This window comes from Knufia obscura (genome assembly GCF_036327395.1).
Source record: "Knufia obscura strain CCFEE 5817 isolate CBS 148926 chromosome Unknown scaffold_11, whole genome shotgun sequence".
Classification (NCBI taxonomy): domain Eukaryota; kingdom Fungi; phylum Ascomycota; class Eurotiomycetes; order Chaetothyriales; family Trichomeriaceae; genus Knufia; species Knufia obscura.
The window spans coordinates 207,887-219,181 of record NW_027042697.1 but is presented as its reverse complement, the minus strand read 5'-3'; the positions used below and the strand labels follow the sequence as shown (position 1 = coordinate 219,181).

The 11,295-nt window shown below is 51.9% G+C and overlaps 6 protein-coding genes across 6 annotated transcripts; 1 reads left to right on the top strand and 5 right to left on the bottom strand.

Moving 5' to 3' along the window:
- Positions 1–443: 443 nt before the first annotated feature.
- Positions 444–2,925, bottom strand: PMZ80_008375 (uncharacterized protein; the record flags this gene model as incomplete). The annotated part of the gene is made up of 3 exons (XM_064876775.1): positions 444–978; positions 1,026–2,745; positions 2,796–2,925. 3 exons carry the CDS (start codon positions 2,923–2,925, stop codon positions 444–446), a joined length of 2,385 nt encoding a protein of 794 aa, XP_064727162.1.
- A 573-nt stretch (positions 2,926–3,498) lies between these two features.
- Positions 3,499–5,137, bottom strand: PMZ80_008374 (uncharacterized protein; the record flags this gene model as incomplete). Its single annotated transcript, XM_064876774.1, has 2 exons — positions 3,499–4,421; positions 4,471–5,137. 2 exons carry the CDS (start codon positions 5,135–5,137, stop codon positions 3,499–3,501), a joined length of 1,590 nt encoding a protein of 529 aa, XP_064727161.1.
- Positions 5,138–6,300: 1,163 nt separating this feature from the next.
- On the bottom strand, positions 6,301–7,497 carry PMZ80_008373 (uncharacterized protein; the record flags this gene model as incomplete). Its single annotated transcript, XM_064876773.1, has 2 exons — positions 6,301–7,341; positions 7,456–7,497. The coding sequence occupies 2 exons, from the start codon at positions 7,495–7,497 to the stop codon at positions 6,301–6,303; spliced, it is 1,083 nt and encodes a 360-aa protein (XP_064727160.1).
- An 823-nt stretch (positions 7,498–8,320) lies between these two features.
- On the bottom strand, positions 8,321–9,049 carry ryh1 (GTPase Ryh1; the record flags this gene model as incomplete). Its single annotated transcript, XM_064876772.1, has 3 exons — positions 8,321–8,376; positions 8,432–8,952; positions 9,003–9,049. 3 exons carry the CDS (start codon positions 9,047–9,049, stop codon positions 8,321–8,323), a joined length of 624 nt encoding a protein of 207 aa, XP_064727159.1.
- Positions 9,050–9,456: 407 nt separating this feature from the next.
- On the top strand, positions 9,457–9,760 carry RSM19 (mitochondrial ribosomal small subunit component; the record flags this gene model as incomplete). Its single annotated transcript, XM_064876771.1, has 2 exons — positions 9,457–9,499; positions 9,555–9,760. 2 exons carry the CDS (start codon positions 9,457–9,459, stop codon positions 9,758–9,760), a joined length of 249 nt encoding a protein of 82 aa, XP_064727158.1.
- A 689-nt stretch (positions 9,761–10,449) lies between these two features.
- On the bottom strand, positions 10,450–11,157 carry PMZ80_008370 (uncharacterized protein; the record flags this gene model as incomplete). Its single annotated transcript, XM_064876770.1, has 1 exon — positions 10,450–11,157. The coding sequence occupies one exon, from the start codon at positions 11,155–11,157 to the stop codon at positions 10,450–10,452; it is 708 nt and encodes a 235-aa protein (XP_064727157.1).
- Between the last annotated feature and the right edge of the window lie 138 nt (positions 11,158–11,295).

Here is an 11,295-nt window from a genome sequence, read left to right as displayed (position 1 = left end):
AGCAGCCCTCACAGCGGACGTGCTATCCATAGATTTTTGCCATCGGTTGAAGACCGACGGCTGAATGGTATTCTTGTTATCTGACGTATGATGAAGCTGATCTCGATGTAATTGCCAACCGACAGACATATTCAACCATTACTCTACCATTACAACCGTGCATTTCTACTTCTGACTGAATTTTGTGCTTTCCACGCTCCAAGGATCTTCTACGATATGTTCCTGTCCTGAGCTTCCTCCGATACACCAATATCTATGCATCTCCCGGTCAACATATGCAACATCCAACTCTTCCTCCCTGCTGCTTCCTGGAAATGGTTCGATAAAGTGATGCGAGAATCGCTGTGATGTACTTATTAGTTGAAGTTAGGTTTGGCTGATCTGTTGTTGTTGTTGCTTTGCATGAGGGCTCTTTCGAAGATTTCACGGCAGTATGGTCCGTACTAAGCACCACCGTTGCCTCCATGCCGACGCAAGAATCTTGGGCTCTTTGGGCTTTTCGTCTTGTTGCCAGCAGCGGCGAGCTGAGCCTGAACACTCTGTCGACTCTCAACTATTCCATCGAAGTTGTTTGGCAGACTACCAACAGCGTGAATGTTCTGGACACTGACGCATGAGTAGCCCTTATTGTTCAGATTGTCGGGCGAGAATGATGCAGCTGAATCAATAAGGTCGTGGTCAGTTTCCCTTCTGGCGACGATAGGTTGCGGCGTGCCAGAACCGATGGCGGTAACGGCCATTTGTTTTGCTAGGTACTCCGTGGAATCCATCCTCATAGAATCTGGTCCCTGATTTTCAGCCACTTTGCGTCCATCCTGTAGGACACGACTGTTGGATGTGGTACGAAGAGATTGAGTCTCATGCCTCGCGGTCAATGCCATGTTATCATCAACAGCGTTAAATTGAGCAAGAAAAGCGTCTGTTGCCGCTTTTTGATGACCCATAGGTGTGACCGAAAAGTTCTCTTTGCCACCGAACCTGCTGATGTCAGTGTGTATACTATTGCACGAGCTTCGCGTACTTACATCTCTGTTGGTATTGGGCCCACTGGCATCATCGACGTTTGGTCATCCCTAGGAGCTCTACTTCGCATCGAGTCCACCTTCGACCAGCTATTCTGAGCCTGAAGGGAGGATGGCAAAGGAACAGCACTCAAATCCAGACCCTGACCCTCGACGTCCATAACGCCGCCGTGGATCTGCCGAAGCTGGGTGATGGTCCCTTTTGGTTGGCCCATGGCTTTGATTATCTGGAGGTATTCATCGAGCTGATCGCGTGGTGGGCTATCACTCGGTGGTATGACCAGCGGCATTGCGACGTCGTCGGCGACATCTTCAGAAGATTCGCCAGAGTGCTGGCTGTCTGACATATATTCTGGAGACTCGTGTTGGCTACTGATCTGATGGCGGCGTACGCTTCCTATCATATCGGAAAGTTCGCTCTGCTCTCGTCTCACTTCTGGAGGGGCGGGTCGTTTACTAACGCCCCACTCATCGACCTCAATCGAGTCGTGAAGTATGGAGTCGTCGGCATTGTTCTGCTCAGCTGTGCCATTGTGATTGACTCTTTCGGGCGGAGGGACAATTGGAATAGCTCGTCGCTGTACACTGCCTCTAGGCCTCTCGATAGGTGGCATCACTGGCATGGTATCGAATGATGGCTTGTGAGGAATGTGGCTTGTTGTGGCGACCTTGCTGGCGGGAACATACGGAGCTGCTTCAACGTTGAAGCCGGTAGTAAAGCTTTCTTCCGACGAGTCGATCATTCGCTTGAGACCGAGCATGCTTTGGTATTGCCTGACCAGGTCTTTCGCATCAGAGCGCAGCTGGACAATGGTCCGACGCTGCTCTGCCAGACCGTGGTCGAGACTGTTCATAGCTCTGTGACGGTCGATGCTCTTGAGCTGCTGGTCCAGCTGGTCATAGTGTTGTTGATATGCTGCGAGCAGCTCTTGAGCAGACATGACCTGCTGTGCATATTGCTGGTAAGGCTGATTGAAGTTTCCCCAAGCTGCTGCAGAATTGTATTGATCGCCCACAGGCCCTCCGACCATGGGATTCACCATAGCGGTGGCTTGATAGGGTGCCATGCCACAGTGTTGAGCAAGCACAGGCTGTTGCATAACAGGACCGCCCATTTGCTGCGCAGGGACATATGAGCGACCCAGCGGCATTGGTTGAGAGACACTGTTGGTAGCCATTCGAGTATCATACTGGTTGTGCACAAAACCGTCGACGCCAATGTCTTGGTTTTGACTGCCATCCAGGGCTGCAGTATAGCCAGCTTCGACATCGAGGAAGCGATGCCCGGCAGGCATATGATGTAGATATGGCTGACTCGAATCCTGACCATGTTGACCAGCTGGAATCCAGTCATTGTTTCCATTGTTCTTGGGGTCTTGAAACTGCTGTCCTCCAGACACAGCTTGAGGGCGATTTGTCATATTTCCGGACAGTGAAAATGGCGGTGGTGATCGAGGCTCCATGGGCACAATCCGACCTCCAGCAGTGACACGGTTGTGCGTAGGGGAGGAGTGTTTCTTGAGGAATGTTGCAAAGCCTTCATCTTTCTGGCGTTCAACCGGTGGGGGCAGATTTGGCTGTCGGTCAGGACGGACGACACGATTACCCTGGTAGAGAAGGACGTCCGCTGAGCTGGCTGTTTCGGGGTTGCCGCCTCTGAGCAAGCTGGCAGAACTTTTTCTTGAGGTCATGGCGCAGTCACCCAACGAAGGGACCACTCCAGCTGCGGAATCGGTCAGAGCTGTACAGACTCGACTTGATGGAATGACTTACCACGCGCAGCGTCGTAGCTGAATTTGGCTAGGTCGAATCGAATAAATGCTGTTGATGCCAGCGCTAACAGCTGTGGAATAGAATATCGATACTTTTGGGATATGGGTTTGTTCTGTTCAATGTCAGGCATTGTGGCAGGAAGGCAGCCAGAGTTGTGAAGTCAGTGAAGGAATAGCCAAAACACCAAAAGGCGTGACTGGCGCCGGCTGCGCGGATTTGCTGATTGAGCCCCAAGAAAAGAACGAAGACCAGCCAGAGATGTGGATGAGAGGATTGAGTGGTAGCAGACTTTGCAGAAATTACTGACGTAGCTGCGAGGTCTTTCTGGTGGTGGGAAGGAGCGAAGGAAGTTTACTTACCTCATAGTAGGAATGATGCCTGTTCAAAAGGCAGTCGCAATAGTCTGACAGGTACTTTGGGAAGGCGCAACTCGACGAATATAGATAGACAGATGTGCTGTTGTAGAACGCGATCAGGAGATTGTTGATGCTGAAAATATTGATAGACGATAAGCAGATATGATAGCAAAGCCACGTGGAAAGGCGTTGCTAGACGATCGAGAAGAGGGGCAGATCGATAACAGATTGCAGAAGAGATGGGTGAGTGAAGGGCGAAGAAGCCTTTTTCTGATAACCAGTACCCATAGCAAAGCGATATCAATTGTGGTACCTGCCACTCCAACGACGGGGCGACTTCAATGCGCTCAAACTTGATCGTGAGGCTTCACTGCTGGGGCATAAGGGTTCACCTGAATCTCGTCATCTTCATAGCTAGGCCGTTGCACTTGTGGTGCAGTGATTGCGCCCATCTGACCAGCCTCTTCTCTCTTCGCCTTGTCCCCCAACTCCCAGCTGCCTCCTCTTTCGTGCCCTTTCACACCATCAGGGTCGGTTGATATTACCGTAGCCCCTGCTCCACCCTTTGGAATGGTCATATCTTGGTCACTCGCAAGCTTTTGCGAGCCTTTGAAGCCAGCCATATCAGACCTTCTCTTTCCTCCTTGGCGATGCACTCTCACACCCCCAAGAGCCATGAGCAACCCAAACAGAATAGCAGCTACTGCAAGAGCAACGAGGGCCCCAATGACTCCCGCAATAACTGGTGACAAACCATGTCGGCGAGACTTGCTGCCGATGGGCGAATTGTCGATGCCGGTGTACGCCGGACAGAAGATACTATAGCTTCCGCAAATCTCACACCACTCTTTGATCCCATTCAGACTGAATTCAGAGAGGCCGCTAACGAATTCGGAGTATGGGATCAACGTCTGACTAGGACTCCTGCCAAATAGTGGATATGCAACGAGCTGGGAGTACTCGTCTGTGCCGTTCTGGAAGAAGAACCGCACATACATGTCTGACGTATCTGGGAAAGTGTTGTCCGAGTCGCCCTCTGGAAGCATCGAAACAAGCTCGAAGATATAGCTCGATCCAAGTGGTGGCACGTTGTAGAAGATGGCGTTCTGGTCACTGGTCAATCTAGCCAAAGCAGCAAATGACACCATGGGTTCAAAGTCACCGAACCATAGATTGAGCTTGTTGGTGCGACCTTCCATGCTAATAGCATTTGTAAAGGTGTTTAAAATCTGTGCAGTAAGACTTCGACCAGCGATCGACTTGACTGGATCTGCAAGAATGGTAAGTGATTGATCTCAGAAGTGAACCTCACAACTAACCTGTAGCATTATTGTAAAGCGCATACACCCAATTCGCCGCTAAAATCTCAGCCCTAGTCATGTTCACCTCCGAGATTGTGTTCCGGACGCTACTATTATGCAAGTACTGGTACTGCAAATAATCATAGATATAGTACGCATCGAAGTAACCTAGATTCTTTGGGATGAACACTTCATCCAAGAAGCCGTCTTCCAACCCCTGGTAGAAAGCTAGGGTCGATGTGTAGAGAAAGTCGTAATCGGATGAGTTATAGTACTCGATAAGGCGACCGGTGTACGCTGGACAATTTTTAGCTCCCTCGATCCAGACCGAGTTCAGGTCGTAGGATGAGGCAGTCTTGATTTCGGGATATTGATAGCCGTTCAGCGGCGCAACAACGTTCGTCCCATTCGCCAGGTCTGATACACCAACAATCTGACTGTAGTTCTGGCTTGAGCCATCTGCCAGCGGAGGATACAAGCCTTGCATGAAAGCTTGTGCAGAGGCAACTGTATACTGGTCGTCGGTTGTTAGGATCGAGACCTCATTGGCGTTGAGCTGGTCATGAGAGATGTCTCGAATGGCTGTGGACTCGGTGGAGGAGAACGTGGTGGTGAGATATCGGTCGCGGAATTTGGAGCCAACATCGTACATCTGCTGTGCGCCATATGGAGTCAATATAGACATGTCAGTAGAGTAGAGAGGCGTGCGATCTCCATATCGAGTGAACACAAAGGAGCTAAGGACCTGTTGTTGCAGTGCAGAACTGGCTGGAACCAGGCCCAGGGCCCATACAGCGACGACAAGCAAAAACTGCAACATGTTGTCTGTATTGTGCACTTTATGGGCGAACAATTCACGTTGTCCGGACACAGCGCATGCGAGGAGAAAAAGCCCGCAGCCAGAAATAGGCGGACAGCTCTTCTTTCAAGTACCATGTTGAATACATGATTGTAGCTCTAAGCTGCATGACAAGTGCTGTTCAAAGCTTCACCTGACCTACCTCATTTGAGTAGAGCTCTTGCTGCACGTTGACTGATAGCTCTGCTTGTACCTGAAGCGCACGCCCAGCGGTACAAGGTGTGGATGGTGGGGGTTGAATCTTAAGCTCCCAAGTGGTCGAAACAAGAGCTATCAGCAGCAAGAGGGGTAGTTGCTGCAAGTGCTTGCAGTGTTAGCGTCGAGCTATCCGAGCAGTGCAGGCTAGAGCCAGGTGTATGTGACGACACAACGGGTCAAAATGCTTCCTGCTTGCTTTGACGAGAAAGCATGTTGCTTGTAGCCTACAAGCCCTTGTGAGAAGCGACTTGGTTCGAAGGGAAGATAAAGTAGGGAGTTGGGTGATGGTTTCCTGAATTGCCGGTAACAGCTTAGAGACTCGGGACGATGGGCGCCGAGGCAGCAGATCAAGAGGACTCTGACATCGACGACGTTGAGCTGATGGACAGGGCTGGCCGAAAACATGAAATAGGACCTCGAGACGACATCAGTAAAACGCTCAATACTCTTCGCAAAAATTGCGGTGGACCGTGGACGCAGCATCAGGAGTGCTCTCACCAACGAGATGGCGGCTCGACATGTCCGATGAAAGCATGCGTGAAATTTATTCAAAGCCATTGCTGGTCCAAAATTGTACAATTAGAGGCTTGCCTTCTAAGCTCTACGCCTATGCTATGCAACAACCATTGGTCGTGACTTCCCTCAATCAACTTCCCAACCCAATTCCAGAATTGCAAGATGCATGACCCCAGCGTGACCAAAACCCTGTACCGTCGAAACCCCCTGATACCTTACTCGACTTGTCCTATCCGAACGTGTCAAGCAGGCACGAGTGCAAGCCTCGAGCACAATCACTGACCCGGCACCTTCAATGACCCATTGCCTTCATCGTCCTTCCCACCCTGACTCTGCAAAGCCGCAGCCTGAGCCTGCACCTCCGGCAGCGGCGGCCCAGTCCCACTCCTCCGTCTCCTTTCCCGTTCCGTAGGTCTCGCATCAGTAACCTTCTGCAACGCAATGCCATTTCCCGTCGTAGCAGCATCAACCTCATGCCCAGCAACATGCTTATGGCTACCAAACTTCCGTCCCACACTTTGCACCCAGCTCTCATCATCCGCATCTCCATCAGCACCTAAGAAGTAAGTTCGACCCAGCGAAATCATGAAACGTCCCAACTTCCCCTTCCATCCTTGACCCTCAGCTTTCCCTTCCGCAAATGGATCGTCCGCCAATCCCTTACTCGCATTCGAATACTGCCCGCTCCGCACCGACACAACAGCAATATGCTGCCTGACCACCGACCGCGCCCAACTCAACATAACCAAGCAGAAATACGCCCTGATCGTCCACAACACAACAATAACACCAATAGAGTTCATAGACTGGTTATCCAGAATCCCACTAGCCTCACTCCCAACATGCGGCGCACTAGCCGGTGTCGCATCTGCGACCGCTTCCTGTCCCGGCACAGCACCATCCGTGTTCGGCGCAGCCACAACATCCACGCTTGACACGTTGTGTTTTGGATCCGTGAAGCCACCGGTATCTTTCATCGTGTCGCTTCCTGGCGCGTTCCCTCCTTTGCCCATTAGCACGAGGAACCACGTCACTGCGAAGGCCGCGGTGTAAAGCGCATTGATCAGGCTGTCGAGCACGTATAGCCAGGCGAGCGCGAGGCAATGGAAGGGTGAATTTGTCTTAATGTGTTTTGAGAGGATGACTGTGATGGCGAGGCAGGCGAGACTGTAAATGTACATGCTGAGTTGGAAGGAGGAGAGGTGGTAGCCGGTGAGGAGCGCGAGAATGCCATAGAAGCCGGAAAGCTTGTTAAGGACGAGCGACAGCGTTATCAGGGAGGCGCCGGTGGATAGAGGTAGCGTGAACAGGAAGCTCTGTAGGGATACATGTTAGCGTCCGGCTCTGTAAGTTTGCGCGGAGTGCGAAGGAAACATCGTCGCAAAGTGTTGGTGTCGACAATACTGCGCTTCTTGCTCGAGCAGACATACCTGTGGTCTAGGGGCGCGCAGGAGCCTCGATGAGAGACCCATGATCGCGAGTTCCTTCTCCGATTTGTGCGAACACTCGCTTCTGTTGCGTATAGTGAGGTGAGGGGTGTGGTGTCAAATGTCGCTTTGGTATTGTAGTCGCGTGTTCCGGTCAGTGCAGGTGGTGTTGCTGTTGGTGGGAGGGAGTTTGGAATTAATGATTAGATTCAGCTGGCGGCAGACTCGGAAAGCGGATGCGGAATAAATGGCTGACTGTTCCTCATCGGCCAATCGTATTTCAGTGACGCAACTATGCAGATGCACAATTCTTACAGAAGAGGATGTCCAAGGCAGCATTGATTGTATGTTAGAGTAGTCGATGAAGATACTGTCGAGAATGGAATATGGGTGCCTATCGTTCTACTACCGATTGTTGCTGCGCTCCTCTTCCATTGCCTAGAGGTAGCCGTCAGCAAGCATGCCGGCCCGAACACGAGTTATCGTACGAACAGGCCCCTTTACTGCAAGGTCTCCCCCGTGCTGCTCGCTGTGATGAGCCCTTCTCTTTCAATAACGTGCCATGTTCTCCAGCAATACCATTTACATACCGTCAAAGACGGGAGACGAGCTTGTTCTCCAATCAGGCGTTCGCGTGCTTCAATGGAGCCATGCTGCACTCAGCCTTTACGGTGCTGAGACACCTCCAAGAACTTGAACGCTCAAATATTGCCAAATCCTACATGCATCACTCGCACTCTGATTGTGCTCCGCTGCCCTCTCTCGAACAACAAGTTCACGAGTAACTGTAGTAATCGCCGAACCAAAAGTTTGCTGACTATGGGTATCATGTACAGCTCTCTATTACCAAAACCAATCTTCAGACTCATCAACAAGCACACCCCTCTTCTTGCGGCTTTTGGTTGTTCACAGAAACATCAATCACTGTTCCCTGGTTAGCAAACACACTTCTTCGTTCCATGGGCCGACCTCTGCTTACTCTGCGGTTTCTGCTGCTCCTGCTCACCCTCCATACCAGGCAGAGCCTGCGCTATCTTCCTAAACAGCGCCTTCACGTTATGCCCTACCTTGGCCGAAGTCTCCATGAATATGGCGCCCGCCCTCTTCGCCTCCTCTTCTCCTTGCGCCGTGGTAACTTCCCGTTTCGAGTCACCCAAATCAGTCTTGTTCCCTACCAGCACCACGATTACATCGTTCCCCCTTTCTCCTCTTACATCGTCTATCCACTTCTTCGTCTGTTCAAAGGTCTTCTTCGATGTGATGTCGTATACCACTACCGCCACTGAAGAGTCCCGAATGTACGAAGGTATCAGTGATCTAAACCGTTCTTGCCCTGCTGTGTCCCATAACTGTAGCCGTACCGTCCGGTCTTCGAGGTACATTGTCTTTGAGAGGAAGTCGATGCCGATCGTGGCTTGGTACGTCGTGTCAAATGAGTCGTACATGAATCTTGTAATTAATGATGTCTTGCCGACTGACTGTTCACCGAGGAAGACGAGTCTTGGGATTCCATGTCAGCTCACGTTCTGGTTTCAGGGCTTGAGACATACTTGAATTTCTTTAGGGGATTCGAGTATGATCCCACCTGCGACGCCATCTTGAAGAGTGGTAAAAGACACGGCAAGAACGTAAAGAATGGGCTCGTTAATTACTGTAGCTAGAGTCGTCTCTGTCGGTCCAATCCTCGATGTCACCGAATAAGTTATGTACAGTATTAATGTCGATTGCTTGAAAGAACACGGATTATGCAAGATGGGTCGTCGGAAGTCGAGCGGTAGGCCTGAGTACGTCTGGCAGTTGTTTGCTGTATTACAAAAAGTAATACAGGAGCCTACGGGGCAATTCAGTCGATCGTGGTGTTGAGCATGGGCAAAGAGCGGAAGGAAACATCCACCCCCGATTGGCTGCGCAGTCTGAGATGGTGAATCTCAGAAATCCACGAACGAGTCCATCTTAACTCTCCTTCATCTGGACTTCAATCCTGGCAATGCATCTACGGTGACAATGCGGCCAACTCTTTCTTTGTTGAAGCGCTCGGTCTGGAAGGGTAAGGGATCATTCGACACGCGCCGCCATCGCAACTACTAATACGACGACTTCAGGACCGAACGTCCTTCCGATCGCTGGTCTCCCGAACAAGCTGCCTCCGCCACCGGGCACTCCTATCATTCGAACACAAGCACGATCTGCCACGATTCTGCCCAACTTCGTGGGTCTGAAGTTCGCTGTACATAATGGCAAGCTGTACCAGGAAGTCTATGTTACAGAAGAGATGGTCGGAAGAAAATTAGGAGAGTTCTCGCCGTAAGTGCAGGGTTGAATGAACGACAGCGCGAGGCAAGGTACTGACCAATTACACAGCACACGGAAGAGGTTCACCTACAAGCAGAGCAAGAACAAATGAGCGGTTCGGATGATAATGGTTTCTTGGACTGAAGGGTTGGTGTTGTTTCGCCATAGCATGAAGCCTCATAAAACCTTCCGACCCAGCACTTCGCCGCACGAGCTCGCTCTCCGTGTGTTAGGCTGCGTGCAGGCACAGTATGAGGCGACCGTCAGGGAGGAAGCAGCTGCAATTCTGCAGAGGGAAACAGCGACCAGGTCGAACGTCTAGCGGCAGGCGCAGCGTGCTGATGGAATCGAGCAGGATGCTCCTGCCTGAAGAGCGCTCTGATGGGAGCATCCGCGCTTGCGACCTGCTGTCGCAGTGGCGTTGCGTGCACCATGGTCTTCCCTCAGAGCTCTATGCTCTGTATATTGTACAGATAGGCGCCCTTTGCGCAAAACAACTCCATAGAAATGCACGTATGCATAAATGCACAGATCTGCAGAACGCCTGGTCTGCACTCCAACCTGCCCGGCTCTGTATGACTTTCTCATTCATGCAATCCTTCACACCTCTTCAGCCGTGATGCAGCCAATCTCTAATGTAGCCCATGTTCCCCAAACACCAATCCGTAACCCTCGCAGCAGAACAAACCCTTGCCTCACGTCCCCTCACCGATAAAACTCCCCCCTCTTAACATTAACCCCATACTCCCCCACCGCCATCCCCAAATCCTCCATCGTCAAAACCGTCCTCCCCTGCGCACTCCCCCCCTGTCCACCCCCACCGAACCCCGCCCGTTGAACCCCCAACGCTGTCCCAGTCGTCCCTCCCTTCCCTCCCTGCCCCCCAGCCGTCCCCCCAGCCTGTCCCGGCACCGGCCCCCCAGGCAACCCCAACCCCTGCACACCCCCACCTCCACTGCCGCTGTTAGAGGCCCTAATCCGACTATACTGGTACGCATCCGCCGCAATATCAGCGACAAATTTCTGCGTCGCGAGCGCGAGTAACCGCGCGAGCGGGAGGGGTGTGCTCAGGCCGCGTTCACCACTTGGATCTGAGGCACTGGGCGGCGGGAGGCCGGCGAGGGTGAGGTAGTGCGATGTTACGGCGTCGGGGATGATGGGGGCGTATTCGTCCATTTTACTTAAAAATTCGCGGAGGGTTACGTCTTTTCTGCTTTGGGGTGGGAGGGAGGGTTGTGTCTGTGGTTGGGTGGAGGTTTGTGTTGGGTCGGCTGCGGTGGTGTTTGGGTCTTGGTCTGGGTTCGGGTTGTTGTTTTGAGTTGTGGAATCTTGTGCGTCTGCCATTTCGGCGTCGATGTCGTGGTCTGTGTTCTCTCGTGGGGGATCGTTTTGTGGTGCGGGTGGGGAGGACATGGTGCGTGGTATGTGGTTGTGGTTGGGTGGTGGTACAAGCTGCGATTGGAAGGTGTGGTAGGACGAGTTGTCGCAATGGTTCTATTGGTTCCGCGATCGTCTTTGAAGAGTAGATGTTTGGCGAGAAAGAATATGTTT